The 18852-nt window shown below is 42.4% G+C and overlaps 2 protein-coding genes across 2 annotated transcripts; both read left to right on the top strand.

Moving 5' to 3' along the window:
- The first annotated feature begins 750 nt into the window (after positions 1-750).
- On the top strand, positions 751-1577 carry LOC111228929 (E3 ubiquitin-protein ligase RNF182-like). The gene has a single exon (XM_022755042.1). The coding sequence runs from the start codon at positions 936-938 to the stop codon at positions 1575-1577; it is 642 nt and encodes a 213-aa protein (XP_022610763.1). The 5' UTR covers positions 751-935.
- A 7386-nt stretch (positions 1578-8963) lies between these two features.
- Positions 8964-18002, top strand: LOC111229033 (long-chain-fatty-acid--CoA ligase 3-like). The gene is made up of 15 exons (XM_022755189.1): positions 8964-9132; positions 11874-12372; positions 13009-13186; positions 13288-13397; positions 13556-13694; positions 14387-14537; positions 14760-14883; positions 15143-15214; positions 15367-15506; positions 15830-16002; positions 16134-16208; positions 16290-16481; positions 16568-16682; positions 16874-17031; positions 17154-18002. Exons 2-15 carry the CDS (start codon positions 12022-12024, stop codon positions 17309-17311), a joined length of 2136 nt encoding a protein of 711 aa, XP_022610910.1. The 5' UTR covers positions 8964-9132; positions 11874-12021; the 3' UTR covers positions 17312-18002.
- Positions 18003-18852: the final 850 nt, after the last annotated feature.

Here is an 18852-nt window from a genome sequence, read left to right as displayed (position 1 = left end):
TAGTGGTTTATTTATGACATGAATGCTGCAGATGCATGTATATCTGAGCCGTTGCTTGCTTTGACAACAGGGACAAAGAAGAAAAATCTAAACGAGTCTCCATAAAAGCAAAATATAAAGCAAAGCCAAAACTCCGAGTGAGTGTGCAGGGCAGACACTCTTTGAAGAAGCAGTATCGGGTTTTAACTGAAACATCCTTAAAGTGGTAGTAAAAGACTTTTTTTTAAGGTCTCATAGCACTTCCGTGAAAAAGGAAAGATCACTTTCAAATGCCTGTCCTGCAGCAAAAGGACAGCAGGTAAAACATATACACTGATATGTGCAGAGGTCTTTGGTGTTTTGCCTGCTCTCTGATGCTCTGTGTTGCACCACATCGATGCTGAGCCGCCGCTGAAGGTGTCACTGCTCACCGCGCTGCTCGGCGCTGTCCACTGCCCGTGGTGCTGAACCGCAGACGGACAAACACACGGCGCTCTGCTCAGTGTCGCTGCGGGCGCTAAATTCTAATTATACGGTTAAATAGGCCGATTAAATCCACCGTATACACATGACCCACAGTCGTGACAAATCAACCAGGTGACAGACACCAAATTGGGAAATCAATTTGAACAAGTCTATAGACTGGATTTTTTTTGTGGCAAACGGGATTTAGTTCTGGTAATTTGATCGTGATGAAGCCCAGTCTGTCGATGTGCACGGGTTGTGCCCCAGGCCGATTACACAACAAGTCTGTAATCGCACAACTGGATGGAAGCAGGACGGATACCGGGACTCAGCTACCGGGGCTGACTCATACCTGCAGAGAAAGAGAGATAGATTTCGCTCACTTTAAAATGTTTTGTTGTCATCCGGAAATATTCATCAGGATGCCGTGGGATTCTGGTCATCAGTGCAAACGGACAGTAGAGAAATAAAGCTGTTTTTGTAGACGGAACATGGCGGAGGCGGTCAACGCTTCTCCGACTGACGGGAGCGACTCGTTTCCCAGCGAGGAATACGAGTGCAAAATATGCTACAACTACTTCGACTTGGATCAACACACTCCCAAGCTGCTGGCCTGTTCCCACACCTTCTGCCAGGAGTGTCTCGACGCTCTGCACTCCCGGGACGGCCGAAGATGGAGAGTGAGTTGCCCTGTGTGTCGCCACCGAACTCCGGTGCCGGAATATCGGATTCACAACCTCCCCGACAACACCGCAGTGACCGAAGCGCTGCCGCTCACAAAGCACGAGTGTGTGAATTCAGTAAACACAGACGACCACACGGGTCCACCCGTCTCTTTAGCAACCTCCCAGGAGAGCAGCGACAGCTGTCAGACTTGCAAACAAGTTGCGTTTACGACAGGCTGTGTGTGCGCCATCTTCTCTTTCCTGTCCATGGTGGTGCTGTTATTTCTGGGCCTCATCTTTGTACATAACTTCAATAACCCTACGTCACCAGTCGGCCCTGTCTGCTTGTTTGCCGCCAGTGTCCTCGCCCTCTTCTCTCTCATTCTCACTTGGTTAATATGCATGTTGAAGTACCGACCTGAAACTGAAGCGAGCAACTTCAGTTCCCTCAACTCTAATATAATGTGATGCTCCGGCTGATACATGAACCTCGCCTGACCAGTAGCTTTAGGCTAATAAAAGGGAAATGTCTTTATTTCAGTCTGCTTAGACATCCTTATAGGCGAGATGCCTTTGTCAGTATTAGTGTACATGGATGAACTAACCAATAACATCCCAATGACCTTTGTGGATAGGTGACATTAACAATGGAGTGGAAACTACAGAGGGGCGACAAATGAAAGGAAAAACCTGAAAAATGAGCGGAGAAACAGAATGACAATAACCCCATCCATGGGGCACGAGGGATGAGTATGAAAATGATGTGAATCATATGCGATGGTCTTTGCAGACACCAACTCTCAACCCAGTTGAACACCTATGGGAGATTTTGGACTGATGACTTAGACAGCGCTCTCCACCACCATCATCAAAACAACAAATGTGGGAATTCTTTTGAAAGAATGGTGTTCATCCCTCGAGTTCTGAGACTCGTAGCATTGAAACGTGTTCTGGTGACTCATGGACGCTCAACACCTTGCTTAGACACTCAATGTTGGTTTTTCCTTTAGTTTGTCACCTTTCTGTAGGTTTATGTAACAATTGAATGTCCGTAGCTTATACTTTAGACTGGGCTCCAAAAGTGTGACCATTCACTTTTACTTTGGTCAGTGCAATTTCTGAGAGCCTGTCACACATCAAAGTTCTCAGTATAAACCCTAGTCTTTAGCCCTCCTGGCCTCTGTATAGGCCTTTTTCACAGAAGACAAACTGACATGTCACAGTATGAAAAGCACAGGTGTAAATAGTAAAATAAATTGTGGCTGGGTTGCTTAGCTGCTTCAGTTTCAGGGTCCTGGTATTGTGTATGCTGGCTCACTGTCAAACTGTCATGACTTACTGGGACTAGAATAGAACAACACTATTGTTAATGGTATTAGCAACACCTGCCAAAATGTCTGGTGTGAAAAAAGCCTACTGACCTAAACTGATTGTATGAGCGTCATAGCTCAAAAAACTACCACAACTAAATGTAACCCATAAAACATTCCATGTATATCTACAACATGTACAGTAAAGGTAAACTACTATAGAATAAGTTTGGATACAGTATATGTAAAGCTTCAATGCCTCCCCATATTGCTTGATTTTCTTACAGAATGTACCTTTCATATGCAATTCTTATTATTTTTTTTATTTTCAACCCCTCTGAAGGGACATTGACCTCAAGTTCTGGTTTGAGAAAAATACAAATGTGATTGCGTGTACAGGCATGTCATACTATGACAAATGCTTAAGGCCTAAAATCATTGAAAGAGCACTTTAACTCGGCTTGCTAATGGAAATATTAGAAGCCACAGGCTGGAATAATGGGAAAATGCAGTAGCTCATTACAGTAGTATCCTCCCCTACTGTCCTCCCATCTCTGCTGCAATGAAACTATTCATGACAAATTTCATAAGGTGCTACACTTTGTGTCAAGCTGTTGGTATGTAACTGACTTATTATACTCTTCTTGTGCCGCCACCATCTCAAACAGCATGGCCTATTGTGCCAATGACAGAAACTGTTTACCCCGTAACCACCTCTGTGTTATTACACTGACTCCCCACTGGGGAACAGGTCAGCAGGGGATCCCAGGCCAATGACCCTGAGGGGACATGAGCCTTCACAAGATGAGAAATAACTTTAGGGTAGGGGGCCCAAAATAAGTAGTGTTGTAAAGTAGTGAGACAATGGAAGTGCAGATGACCTCCTAGGGGTCTTAAATCATCTGATGGGCTTAAGTTTGCTTTCCTAAGTCATATAAACTGCAAGAACATATAAACTCCACTAACGACGTGGTCCATGCCCAGATCACTCTCAAAGGCGTTAGTACACAGAAGCGTTCAATAAAAGAATGCCATAATTAAATTTTTGTGGATTTGTTTCATATAAATTAGGCTGCAAATACATATCCCTTCTCATCCATTGTCTCATCTGTTTGAGGAACATACACTTGTTACACAATGTTTGGGTTATTATTATTCACAAAGATGTCTTCATTTGGTTGAGGTATCTGCTGAATCCTAATAACACAGCAGGCATTTATCTCCACTTAGTGTTGTTTTAAGAGGCGACACTGGTCTCAGGAGTTAAAATCCATCTCTTTCAGGTCCCTCAAAGGGACTCCTTCATTTGGTCATCCAGTTGGTGAGTAATGCCACTTAAATGCCACCGTGACAAAAGCTTGGGGAAAAAAAAGGAGGGGTGGCAGGCTTCCACTGGGAGCCATAGGCAACACTGTGTCTGGGGCAGAGGGCTTCATTTCACAGGGACTGCAGGGCTTAAAGTTAAAGATTACTTTGAAATCTGCATCCCCTACCATCAAACTCTCCCGTTATATCCCACCCTCCCTCCTCCCTCCAGCCGTCACTCCCGAAAAATAAAAAGCTGTCGCCACAGAGCAGGGGATGAGTTGGGAGCAGATCCTCTTTGATGACAGAGAAGGATCCTTTTGTTCCCTAATCCCCACACAAGCCCTTCCCCCTTCGTCCCTATAAGTCCAACTGGACGTCAAGGGGCTTCGTAATCAGCCAGGGGCTCGAAAGTTATTAGTTTACCTGTTCCCTTTTAAAAGTTTTGAATGTAACAGTGATTATAATAACAGCTCTTACAAAAGCATGGATATTTCATTTAAGGTTATGAATTTTGGTCTTGTCAGCCTTGTTACGGCAGCAACAACTTACAACATATCATTGAGTCACATGACAGTGGTCAGTGATTGGTATATGTGGATCCCAAGGGAACAGCCATTAGCCATTGTGCATGCTGTCAAAAAAGCCGGGGTCACCCAGAAACAGACAGTTCCAGGATACATTTCTTGTCTTCCTGTGTCCTGCCTTTAAGTGTGTGCAAAGTGTGTCTCTGAGTCATTATCAGATTGGACACACGTATTTCACAGAGGAGATGAAAGTGTTCCTTTTGCTCATAACATCTGCCCTCTGATGGTTAGTGTCCCATCAAGATGACCTCAAAGACATAGCCTGAGGAGAGCGATTATCATCACTCTGTACTCACTCTGGCTTCATCGTGTGATCACATGCTTGTGCGTATGTGTGTGCCCAATCGTGGCAGAAAAGGCATGAACTTGTGTGTATGTGTCAATGTATTTGTCAGTATATGTCTGTACAGACATATGGCCTAACAAGCATGCAAACACCCCAAAGACAAGTGAGAAGGGATCAGTGTCCAGGGTCAAAAGGGGTCAAACAGGGCTTACCTAGCCATTTTACTTTCATCATGCTCAAAGAAGAGTCTCCTCTGTCCTGAACACTCACATACAAATACTAGGATCCTCTCTTTGCTTTATGAAAGGGTGCAGTGCAATGCCCTTAATAAAAGAAATGCACACTGACACCCTCTGGTGTATAAAAGTGAGAATGCAGCAAAGGAAAAATGGACAACACAGTATGCTTACTGTTTAAATTATACAATTATGAAAAATTATTAATTATATATATATGTATATCGAAAAATCAATCCATATTTTCATATGTTGGTTGCTGTTTAAAATTATTCATTAAAATAAACAGGTTCAGTTATAAAGTAGTGTGATAGGCACTGAAAATAGGAATAGGAAAGTCCTGCAGGTCCACACATACTCTAATATACATTTTCATAGATTCAGTTTATCACTCTGCCCTAAGATTCATTACTGGTGACAGTTATTCTAATCATCATTGTTTCTTGTATGAAAAGGTTTGGTGGGCATTTATAACAATAAGACGTGACAGGTATTGCTTTCTATTTATTTATAAAGCCCTAATGGCATCGTACATTACGTCCTTACAAAACTGGTCCCGTAGTCATTATTTGACCTGTTCAAGTGTTCAGCTAACGCTCCAAGTCCCATCTAAAAACTCTAATTTTGGGAAAACTGCTTTTAATTTTTGTGCTGCACACATATTTTACAACATTTGGTCAATTTAAAACCAATTTGATCACAGTCTACTCCGCTCTTGAATGTAACTGCTTTTAACTGTGTCCTGCTGATGTTTGTTTGTTTTCTCATTAATTATTTTTCTGTGCATTTATTGTGTTTTAAGTGTACTCTCGCCATCACTGAAAATTAGGACGTCCTTAATAATGCTTTAATTAAAAGTTCAAATGAATTTTATGAGAGATGCCACAACACAACAATGTGCAGTAAACAAAAAGGTATATCAAGGTTCAGTTTATTGGTCAATGTACTGGGAGAGTAATGGTGGGTAAGGTAGTTTTAACACCAACAACCATCCACAGTCATCAGTAGTTTTTGGTAGCCACTTCTTTTTGTGCCATTAAGTGCATCAGCAAACTAGGGAGTCCTTAGTGCATCCTGACAAACAAGATCTATTTTCAAAGTTACTGTCATGGGACCAGGCTATATTGATTTTCAACACTAGCACTGTGACTAATCAACACATTGTTGCAAGAGGCTCTATCAGGGATGGTGTCTGTCAGATGATTGCAGTCTAAGGATATTATTTGATGTTTTTGTTTCGGGCAGATTAAATGAAGTATTCGTCCATTGCTGACACGTATAAATGAGAGGGCCTAACTGGAGTGGGAGGGAGAAAACAAGGCCAGAAGGGACAAGCTGAGGGAGAAATACAAAGAGCTACAAGCCAAGGCCAAAAATAGCAGTGAGACAGACAGCTGGGAGGAAGGGACTTTCACCGCTGTCTAAGTCCAGACTTCACCAAAAAATTATCCAGAAACAACTGACAGCAGTGCGGACACTTCTTAAATCCCCTGAATCAGTCACTCTTGTTAAAGACGAGTAAACTGCAACGATTCTAATGATATTTAATTGTAAAAAAAGCATGACAAAACATCTTTATGTCCACCATCATTATCTACTAGAACATTACTTGTACTAAGTACTTCAAAACAATTTTTATGTGTGTACAAAAGCTATTACAAACACCAGAAGCTACGGTGTGAGTTGAAGTTAGTTACAACGGAATAAAGATGAGGAAGATGTACATTAGCACCAGATGCTGTTCAGTTACTCATCTCAATTAAATAAACATAGCCTACCATCTTCTTGAATGTCTTGGTTAAATTTAGGATTATATTGGATTCTAGATGATCTCTTACAGCAGGGGGAGAAAAAATATCATCATGCCAGGTATCATGTCTGGCAGTTGCATTAAAACCATAATTGGAGCTTGCTGTGTCCAAGTAAGTCATGACAGTGTGACAGTAAGCCAGCACGCACAATATGAGAACCTTGAAACTGAAGCAGCTAAAAAGAAAACAGCCACCGCTCCTTTTATTATTTACATCTGTGCTTTTCCTACTGTGACATTTCAGAATGCCTTCTGTGGTAAAGCCCTATGGAAAGTTCAAAAGGTGCATGAAAAATCTTAAGAGGAAAAACCAGGGAAGTTAAATTATAACGACTGATTTTTGTTCTGGGATTTTAAGTAGTATAAACATTTATTTGACATATTTTCAGCAATGAGTTGTGTTTTACATTACATTTATCATTCCTTGATGTCTTTTCATTCTAATAAAGCACTCTATGATTATTGTCATAAATAAGATCCACATTAATAAAAAAAAAAAGTATGCAGGTTAAAATTTAGTCTATTTAAAACACAACGGGGTAAAATTCAGAGTTGTTTTGGATCCTTGTGGCTTAGTGAGGTTATATGTCTGGTCTATAGAAATGCAAAGTCTGCTAGGTAAATTACATATATTCTATATTTTTGAAGTGATGAGAAATACAATTCCTGCAGCAAACCAACATTAAAAACAAGCCTTCCGTAAAGGAAGTTATTTTTTTATTGCATGAACTGAAAAAACAAAAACCAAAAAACTTTAAAGTAATTGTGGTATATGCAAAATTTGGGCACCAGTACTTTTGTAGCCAGTTAAGTATTTTTGTTCTTGATTTAAGAAATAATAAAGGTCTACCCAGGGATCTCTGTTGGTGTTCTGTCTTTGAGGGTCGTTCAAAAAAGCTTCAACTTGTGTTTCTTCATCATGTCATGGATTTTGAGGTCTGCTTTGGATCATTGTCCTGTTGTAGAAGCCAGCCTTTTGTCATGACATTTGTATCCAGAATTTGCTGGTATCTAGTGGAATCAATCAATTCTTCCCTGCTTGCAATGTTCCCTGTGCCACTGGCTCCTTCACAAACCCAAAGCAGAAAATTTCCATCCTTGTGCCTCAGTTGGCAGAGGTTGAGCTAACTTTGTAGAGTGCCCAACCTTTTGCACATGCCTCAATTCCATTAGTTTCATGAATAAAAAGTAATAGTGCATTAACATGAAGAAAGGCTTATTTTAGCTCTGTTTGCTGCAGGAATATAGACTAGTCCATAGATCAGTGGGTCCCAACCTGTAGGCCAGGGCCCACTGGTGGCCTGCGAAGGTATTGCAAGGGGGCTGACAAATGATTTGCAAGATATTACAATTTTGGTGAAAAGATGCAACTATAAAAAAATAAAAATATGAAAAACTTTTTTTTTTCTTTTAAATGTTTTAAAAAGAAATTATCTTTAAAAACATTAAGAAACTCCTTTCACTGTTTTTTTTTTTTTTTTTCTTGTATTAGGGTCTATCACTGTGATAAGCCAATGATAGGAACTTTTAAGTTGTCGCCGGCCGGACCACTTTGCCGCCGGACCACATTGCACACTTGTTTGCTATCAGTCTGATTGCGCGCCAAAAGCTTACATGGCAAAACCGGAATATCAATCGTATCAATTGTTATGGGTTCAACACACTGGGCCAACATTTTTGACATTTTCAAGTGGACTGTGAGTTGAAAAAGGTTGGGAACCACTGCCATAGAGGAAATTTGGTTTTGGTGACTCATTACTCTAGTAACACTCTAATACCATGTTTCATAGAAGAGACGTGCGTAGGGGGGCATTGACTGGTGACTGCACACAGAGCCTGGAGTCTGTCTTACACACACAGATGAATTGCACTTAATTATGTTACATATTTAGTACGTTATGCAGTTATTTGCAAATGGGTTTCAATTTGAGTTCTCTCCTCACAATATGTCTCTCTCTTTTCATCTAGTTAACTCACTTGTTCGCTCTGTCTCGCTCTTTTTTGTAAAATGTAGTATATTTTCAATAACACTGTATTAAAAAGAGACACGTGTTTAGCAAACCTGGTCGGCAGGTGAAGTAATGGTCGGCCCATTCAAATAGACCGGCAGCCCGGGTCACTCCGCCTCATTGTGTCGTTGACTGATTGCTAACTGGCGCCCCAGACATTTGTGACCGCGAGTAACCCCACTGACGTCCCCGCTGCCCCTAGCACGCGCCACCTCTAGCGCTCCAATCACTAACAGAGAAATGTCGTGACGTCATTTAGCAGCTTCCGGGCTGGCAGCACTGGCCCGGCGATGCTCAGATTTACAGTTTTATTCAATTTTTGTTTCTTTTTATGACAGACTTACAGGTGCGATTTATAACCAAATACACTGCGTTGAAAGATTACATCACTATATATATTAATGTCAGAGCTTTGGTCACAAGGATAAATACATTTGTTCCAGTCCAGCAGCGGCTCAGGCGTAGCGGTTGAGAAAAGAGGTGAGAGAATGTGTTGCTGTGTGAACGCTTTGCAGATGTTGATGAGAGGGACTGATTGTTAGCAACCGGCTAGCTCAACAGCACGCCACGTCGCCTTTAAAATGCCACACATGTGTGTTGAAACGACGCGTGTGCCACAGTTTATTTATAAGCAGGTTTTGATCAAGAAACCGATTTTGCTACATCAGTAGTAGTGGCTCAGCAACAGCTGCAGTGGTTAGCTGAAGCGCTAAATACTAGCTTCCCTTATTTGCTAGCTGCTAGCGCGTCTTTGAGCTGTCCGCTAGCTGCTAATCTTGATGCTGCTTCGCTTGCCTTTTTTGTAGCTTTAGACGCTGTGAGTGAAAACTGTCTTGTTATTAGCTTGTTATGATGAAAATTATGAGCTAGACTCTGATTGCGTCACACATGATTATATCAAGGCTATCACATGAGAACAGGGTATCATTACAATGTATTGTGATCTTATCTAACCCTGAGAGCCATTATCTATGATAAGGACACACAAATCAAAACTTTAGAGATACACAGATAAATAAGTTAACGCATACAAATAAGTTAATACATTCAGCATTTGGTAAATTGAAATATAAGGTGATCGGATTCTTATTATCTATGTTAATAATAAGATGGAGAAAATGCTAAAGATATGATCACCAGATTCAAGTCATGTAGCTACTTAGGCATCATGCTAGTGTCCCGATGCTCTCTCAGATACTAGAACGGAAGATACAATATATTCATTACTAATCTGTAGCTAGATAAAAATAAAAAGACATGGATTATTAAACTTGAAGATGTGGTGCTCATTGAAATCTTAGCCTGTGGTGTTTATTTCTAAGTATGTTGGCTCAAGTCACCGTCCTTGAGTTTAACCAATAACCCATTAAACTTGCTTATTGGAACTTATTGCTGTAGGTTATACAAACTGCAGAGAGCACAGCTTTCTCTGGTGTTGAACACGTGTTAATGTGTGCGTTTGTTTAATACTGATGTTATCACAATAAGCATGTGAGTCTACTGTCAGCTTTGTGCCATGACAAATCTACATGGGCGGCTGGAGTTAGAATTATAGCTAATTTCTTTTATATGAACTTTTTTGTCATTTTTGATCCTGTTTCACATAGTTGTTGAAACAATAACTAGGAGTGGATGCTTTAAGACTTTATACAAAGCAATGTACACAATGACTGAACCTGTATTACAAGTGTGAAACCAAGATGGGGTATTCACCCCCCTTACTATGTCTGTGCAACTTCTTTGGGTGATTGCTCTGCACAAATGCAGTCAGTTGGTTGTGGTATGTGATTTTCTGCAAAACAGGTTCGTACATCACATTTGAGGTGGGATTGGTTCATGCAACGTGTCTTTAGATTAATTCTTGAGAGCATGTGCAGCTGCTGTTTGGGTTGGAGCTGAGTCAGTGTGCCTCTGCATGAAACCCTTCACTAAATTTACATAGAAAAGAGAAACATCAAATTGACTTTCTTTGACCAGCAGCATTCTATACATTTACAGTTTGATTATAAATGTGGGCAGGAGGGCTGTGTGGTTATTTGGAAGTGTCTTTTTTTAGTCCTGAGGCTACAAGTCATGTGGTGCTCATTGACGTATCCAGATGAGGAATTCTGGAGCAAGTGCACATACAAACACATAATACACATGCTTTGAATTTATAATGAACTCCATTCAATGAGAGGCAATCATCTATTGTTGTGTAGAAACAAATACAGTGACAGAGCCACACAGTGACTTCACTGGAGCACAGGAGTGTGGTGCAGTGCAGGTTAGCCTGGTTGGCCCTCACACTCACTGAGGACTCACACTCTAACTGAAGTTAAATTTCTGTGCACACATGCCTCTGTTTAGCATAGGATTATAGCAAGATAGAAGGAAACATTTGTTAACCTAAATTAGACCTACCTTAAATTTTCTTGAATGTGCTGCTAAACGTAGAATTAGTGAGTAATATTTAGGCTGTTTCTTGTAGTTTGTGTTTGCATATGGCCAGGTGCTGCCCAGCTCATCACTCAGTGTTAGATTCTTCTCACTACTGTTACTTTAGCCGGCCAGGTTGTGCTAACCTCCCACGTGACCTCAGGCCCTCTCCTTCTAAGCTGCAGAATGAGTCACTGGTGCTACTTCTAGCATGTTCAGGCTCAGTGGGTACAGGGCTACACTGCAACTTACACTCTGGCCCTAAGGATACACTAGAAATAGCTGAGCTCTCTGGGAGACTGTCTGAGTTGATCCAAAGGTTTTTGTAGTGAGCAGTAATGAGGAGGGCACATGGCATAATCCTGCAAACCTTATTATACTGCGAGGCACTGTCACAAACCTGTGGTGAGGCATAGAGAATTTCAGAAGATTAGAGAAGTAATGTTTTCTTGGTTTAAATGCAACCACTGCTTGATTCAGGTACATGTACTAGGAAGTTAACAATAATCTTAAATTTCTTCTATATATTGTATAAAAATGACAAATGCTTGGATGATGGTAAGTGTTGTAGCATCATGCCAAGACTGACCTCCACGCAGCGGGGCCAGCAGATCTGGTATATAGATAAATAGTGCTGACTGAGAACCAGCCTAAGAATAAGCAGAGATGGTCATGTAAGCAAAGATTCATTTACCAGCTGGTGGTTGCTCAAATCTGCTGCTGCTCGATATTTCCAAATGTGCTCGTACGTCTTTATTCCAAACTATACTTCTAAGATTTCACGTTGTGTCTCTGTGTTGCAGGTCTGGTTGACTTGCCGCACACAAGAACCCCCACCTGCAACCTTCACCCTCAGCAGCAAATCAAAATACTTCCGAGTGCAGTGACAAGTGCAGAGTATCGTTGCTCTTCTGGTTTGATTCACCTACAGTGCTGACTTTATCCTTAAAGATGAAGTTGAAGGAGGACATGAACCCCCTGCTGTTGCAAGTTTTCCGCTCTGTGGTCTGGGTCTACTCTGTCATCACCTTCATACCTTGGTACTTCTTCTCCGGAGCTGGCACCAATTTGGAACGGGCTCGCCGGATCAAGGCGCGCTCAATTAGCAGGCACCCGGCAGGGCCTTACAGGGCCATCAACAGCCAAGAGAAGCTGGTTGCATGGCTGCACCCTGGGGTGGACACCCTGGACAAAATGTTTGAACACGCTGCTAGCAGGTTTCCACAGAGAGACTGTCTTGGCACCAGGGAGGTGCTCAGTGAGGAGGATGAGCTCCAGCCTAACGGGAAGGTCTTCAAAAAGGTGAGAGCCACTGAATCGTCCTTGGTACTCTTGCACACTCGTAACAGATTGTTTCATTATTCTGTTAAATGTTTGGTCTGTTGTCAGGAGCAAGATAGTAGTAAAGTCAGTGATCTTTACAGCTCATCACATTTTAGGTTTGTAAAAGTGTCGAGTTGAAGCTATGGTGTTACAGGAAGTTTGTTAGTGTCTATGAGGCTGACAGCACAGCCTCCCGCTGTGCACAGTGTGAGCGGTGTGGGTGGAAAAGCAGCAATGTTACTGCTCCTTTGTCTCACACCTGAGAAACCTCCTCATTAACAGCCAAATAGCCACAAAAGCCCAGCAGATGGCGCTAACTGACTGTGTATGAGGGATGATGTTGCATGACTTGTAACAACGCAGACCTCTTTAAGATTCAACAAATTGACAGCTTAGATTATTGCCTGCTCACATGCCGTTCTGTGTTACCCTTTTTATATTGTAACGCAAAGCAGTGCATGGTTTAATTACAGCAACATCTGGAATCGTTTAAACACTGTTCATGTTTATTTATAAAAATGCTCCTCAAAAGATGGGCTATAGGCACAAACAGCAATTTTCATGTTGTATGGTGTGGAGGAATATTTGAACATACCTTTTACATGTTGTGTGTAGGTAATTCTGGGGAACTACAACTGGCTGTCATACGAGGAAGCATACCAGGCAGCAAAGTGTTTTGGCAGTGGTCTTGCAGCCCTCGGCCAGAGGCCTCAGTGTAACATCGCCATCTTCTGTGAGACCAGAGCAGAGTGGATCGTCGCAGCACAAGCCTGCTTCATGTACAATTTCCCACGTGAGTCCCAGAATAACAAAACATGTATATTCAGACATTCTTGGACCTAGATTGAAGCGCTTCAGCTGACTGCCCAACTTAACTGGGTTTGAATTTGACAGTTGTGACCCTGTATGCCACTCTTGGACCCACGGCCATCGCCCACGGCCTGAACGAGACAGAGGTCACACACATCATCACAAGCAAAGACCTGCTTCATAGCCGGCTTAAGGTACCTGCTTTACTGTCATCATCAAGACTCTGCACTTTGAATACACTCATATGCCCTTGAGTGATTCATTAAGAACCTCAGTCCTGTTTGCATAACTAATTTTTCCTCTTACCCACCCTCCTCCTCCACTCGGACCTACATCCAACCCCATGCTCCAGGCCATACTGTGTGATGTGCCCAGACTGCAATATGTCATTGTAGTTGACAGTAAACCCACAAGCTGGCCAGACATCCCCAGAGGCATCATGATCTACAACATGGACGCTGTGAAGGACATGGGATCCAAGCCTGACAATAGTGAGTATTCGTGCAATGTGATTAAAAAGGTTTCTAATTTTGTCGTGGAAATGGAAGTGCTCTGATGGAGGCTTAATACAAAGCCAACACCCTGCTGTGTAATTGGAGTGATGTGCTGTGTATGACAGAGTCAGCGAGAGGTCAGATCAGCACTTGCCAAACGCCCAGTGCTATGATGACGTTGGTCGACTTTTAAGGAAACTGAGGAGGAACAGAAATTGTGTTGTGTGTGTGCTCGAGTTTCACTTAAGCCACGTTTGTACTTTTCCTCTTATTTGATAAAGAAAACAAATGTGGAATATTCTAAAATCTTGTATACAATATACACATTTCTAAAATAATTTTATCCAAAGTTCCTCGACTATCACATAAAAATACCATGACTTTCAATGACTATAACTTTTCTTCAAACCCTCAGATAGCCAAAGCCCTCAGTCACGACTTGTTTGATGATCAGTCAAGCAAAACAAGCATTTTGGTCTTTACTTCCTGATATTGTATAAACTAAATAATTGATTTGCAGAAAATATTTGAAATAATAACTGATAATGAAAACATTCATTAGTTGAAGCCCTAAAAAAATATCAATATATTCTTCATAACAACTTTTTATTACAACTTAAAAAAATGTTTATCGGCGTGTGATGTATTTCCTCTCTGACCGCCATCCCTCTTGACTTCTGTCTCTGCAGTAGCGGTTGACCGCAGACAGCCACTGTCCTCGGACATCGCCGTCATCATGTACACCAGCGGCTCCACAGGCATCCCCAAGGGTGTCATGATCTCCCATGGAAACATCATGGCTGGCATTACTGGCATGGCTGAGCGAATCCCTAACCTCAAGTACGCCTGTGTCAGATTCACTGCTATTTCTCTAACACCTCTTTATAGATTCTGCAACTCTCTGAATCTAGGAACTAATCACAACCTCTGAAACACATACACTATCAAATCTTTCCTCGCACACTCTCTTACCCTTTGTACTCTCTTTGCATCACACCTCACTATGTTTTAGTCTGTGTGTTTATAGTGGAAATTAACCTGCTGTTATTTCTGTGCTGGCAGTGAGACAGACACCTACATTGGCTACCTGCCGTTGGCCCACGTTTTAGAGCTCAGCGCTGAACTGGTGTGCATCTCTCATGGCTGTCGCATCGGCTACTCCTCCCCTCAGACTTTAGCCGACCAGGTCAGTGTATTAACACACACACACACACACACACACACACACTGCTGTAGCTCCTCTCACAAAATATCCCTGGAATTTCTTTTTCTTAAAGATCTCACCTGACTTCTATTCTATTATTTTACAGACTCCCCATTAAATTCATAATCCATTCAAGATGCTTAGGGTTAATTTAAAGCTCTGCATGGTCAAGCAGTGGCCTACATTGGCCACTGCAGCCAATGAGCAAGCGCTGACCAATTGTCTTGTTTCTTTTTCACAGTCCACCAAGATAAAGAAGGGCAGTAAAGGGGATACAAGCGTGCTGAAACCTACTCTCATGGCTGCTGTACCAGTAAGTCTTATCAGTCTGTTCAATCTAACTAACATTTTTTATCATACTAAGGTCACACCTTGAAATAAAGTCAACAAATGAAAGCCTGGGCAGAGTACAGGCATGAAATGTTCCAAGTGTTAACTGGGAGTTTTCCCGTCTGGTGTGTGCAGGAGATCATGGATCGAATCTACAAGAATGTGATGACCAAAGTGGAGGAGATGAGCAGGTTCCAGAAGACGCTCTTTGTGTTGGCTTACAACTACAAGATGGAGCAGATCTCCAAGGGCTACAGCACGCCGCTCTGCGACAGGTAGCACACATACTGTACTCCTGCACACATGAATCCTCAGCAAAGCCCCTTTAGTTGACATTTACTTCTCTCTGTGATACATGAGTAAATATTAACCTCTGCTCCTACATGGTTAATCATAGCCTAGTGCAAATTCTTCATCTAACCTTTGTTAACAATGAGCCTCTACAAAAGATGTAGGGGATTTATTTTCTAGCATATGTGAATCATTGCATACTATTGATTTTGATCTCAATCTGTTGTTGTTGGAGTCTCCTCCACCTCTCAGTCATCATTTTCATGCTGTGTTGGGTTTTTTTTTTCCTCCCTCTCCGCCCCCACAGTCTGGTGTTCAAACGGGTGCGTGCGCTCTTGGGAGGGAACACGCGCGTGCTGCTTTCTGGCGGAGCTCCACTCTCGGCTGCCACACAGCGCTTCATGAACATCTGTCTGTGCTGCCCTGTGGGGCAGGGCTACGGCTTGACGGAGACCTGTGGAGCTGGCACCATCAGTGAGAGTAAGATGGGAAAATGTGAAAGAGTGGTTGTTTAGCTGGCCTTTAGGGAAATTAAGAGAGGAGCAAATAAAAATACAGAAGAGAATTTGATTCGCAAGAGTTACCTACATTCTAGTCTTGGTGTTTTTCAGTTTGGGACTACAGCACAGGACGCGTTGGTGCTCCACTTGTTTGTTCAGAGGTCACACTAAAGGACTGGGAGGAGGGTGAGTCAAATCACACCAACCCAACTAAAAAGCAACAAACGCGATGATATTTTCTTTCTAATCAAGTTTGTTGTCCTCCAGGTGGGTACTACAGCACAGACAAGCCCAACCCTCGAGGTGAAATTTTGATCGGCGGGCCCAATGTAACGATGGGTTATTACAAGAACGAAGTCAAGAACCGCGAGGACTTTTTCGTGGATGAGAACGGCCAGCGATGGTTCTGTACTGGAGACATTGGAGAGTTCCACTCCGACGGATGCCTCAAGATCATCGGTGAGAAATCCAGGAACTAGTGCATGTTGTGTGTATGTTATAGATACTTGTTAGGATTGTGACATGCTTACCGTCTCCTCCTACAGACCGTAAGAAGGACCTGGTGAAATTGCAGGCAGGAGAGTACGTCTCTCTGGGAAAAGTGGAAGCTGTTCTGAAGAACTGCCCTCTCATTGACAACATCTGTGCCTACGCCAACAGGTAAACGTCCTTAATCTGTTTCTTCCAGACTTTTCACTTCAATTCAATGTCCTTTTCAAACGCAGACGCACCAAGCATAAACATTTAAGCTTCTTCTGTCTCATCCTCTTGGTCTCTGGTGATAACTTGATTTCTTTCTCCCTAATGGTGAAAAAACTAACTTTGTGGACTCTTTTCTACTTGTTTTTCAGCGACCAGTCATATGTGATCAGCTTTGTGGTGCCTAACCACAAGCAGCTAATGGCACTGGCAGAGCAGATGCAGGTGAGGGGCACATGGGAGGAGATCTGCAACAACTCCCAGATGGAGAAAGAGGTCCTCTGCATCATTACTGAGGCTGCTATCTCAGGTAGAAAAAAAAAATCCTTTCAGCCACCTGCACTTATATGAGTTTAGAGAAAATGTCTCAACAGCTGACTTTGCACTAGTATCACTCTGACTTGTGATTTTTTTTTTCTCTCCCCCAACCAGCGAAACTGGAGAGATTTGAGATTCCCAAAAAGATCCGACTGAGTTCTGAGCCGTGGACACCAGAGACTGGCTTGGTCACTGATGCATTCAAACTGAAACGCAAGGAGCTCAAAACACACTACCAGGAGGACATTGAGCGGATGTATGGTGGAAAATAACACATAGACACACTCCAAACAACACACAAACACATACACGTATATACCTGCACACATACAGAAGGAGCTCAGAAGCCACTACCAGGACAACTTGGAGAGGAGCTATATTATAGATACAGGTAGCACACACACACATACATTAATGCAGACACATAAAGCGTCTCATAAACCTCCTCCTCGGCTTCCCTGTGACCAGCTTCGATCAAAGGAGGGGAAATAACTCTTGAATCCAGCTGAATGCTCTCTGTCAAGACCAAAAGGCAGAAGGTCCCTCACAGACAACAGAACCAGCCGGACGCGGTGCGACGCACTACTCGCTCCTCTCTGATGGATTTTTAGCCCTTGGAGTTGCTATGACGACCGAGGCGGCACATGAAGTCGGACGCCTGCATGACTCGAAGCGAAACAAATGTCAGGCTAGACGAATCTGGATCGATGTCAGCGCAACCCCGCCCCCCGCCCTCCCCTCTCTGTTGCTTCTCTTCCTCTTCCCCTGCTCTCTGGAGCCTTCCACCAGTTCAGCATGGTCGTGGACTTGCAGTGCAGATACCTGGCAGGGAAATTGGGGTAGCATGAGTCTGATAGAGGGATCCTTCCTGGGCTTTAAGTAACTTTCAGGTTGGAATCTATGCAGGGATCTCTTATCTTTCCTTTTTTTTTTTTTTTTTTTTTTTCTTTTTTTTTTTTTTTTTTTTTTGTATGTGTTGCTGTGTTTCCTTCATGTTTGGTTCGTCAGCTTTGAAACCCATTTTGATGAGTATTTTTTAGTGTGTGAGGAATCTGTTGTAAAGCCGTGAGAGATTGAGCGTTAAGATGTTTCAAAATACTTTTTCTTATTGTTATGGGTGTATTATTCTGAGGGTTTGTTTTTCTCACTCCTCTTGTTTTTTATTATCATTTTGTTTATGCTTATACTTTAATGAGCTTCGTTTACAAGCTTTTTTTTTTGTCTTTTTCTCCCATTATTTGCCTGTGTCCCAAAGTTTGTATATTCGAGTGTGTGTTTACTGACTTGACTAGTAGAAGCGATCCAGTCTTCAGTCCCTTCTGCTCTCGGCCTTTGCAGCAGGGGTCAGACATCAATAGTAAAAGGCATCCATTGGGACTTTTTCCATCCCTGCTCTTTGCCCCTAGTCTCATTTTTCTCCATATCTGAGCAGTCCCCTGGATGCCTCCCAACCTGTGTCTTATTGGCTCTTTTGTTGGCATCATTCACATACAGTAGCCCTGCCGCCTCAGCCACATATTCCGCCAGTCATGACCAATGCACCGTATGGATGTCTCCAAGGGAACTTAGCCTACCATAGAGAAATAGTTACACTAGTTAGCCTGTCATTGGTTGCTCCCCTGGTTACTTTTTTTTGCAACTACATGTTATCCTTTTTGCCATAGGTCTAGTTACTGTTCCTTTTATCTTTTATACTTCTGAATATGAATTATAAAATGAATGTGCAATATTTATACACAAATTTTAGAGTAGTGTGTGTAGGGAGGATAGAAACGCACAGACAGCAGCCCCTCGATAATGTCTGAATGTTTAG

The sequence above is a fragment of the Seriola dumerili genome, unplaced genomic scaffold (genome assembly GCF_002260705.1).
Source record: "Seriola dumerili isolate Sdu_G_001 unplaced genomic scaffold, Sdu_1.0 BDQW01000226.1, whole genome shotgun sequence".
NCBI lineage: Eukaryota > Metazoa > Chordata > Actinopteri > Carangiformes > Carangidae > Seriola > Seriola dumerili.
Note: the sequence above shows the minus strand (reverse complement) of the source record. Positions and strands in the feature narration are given on the sequence as shown.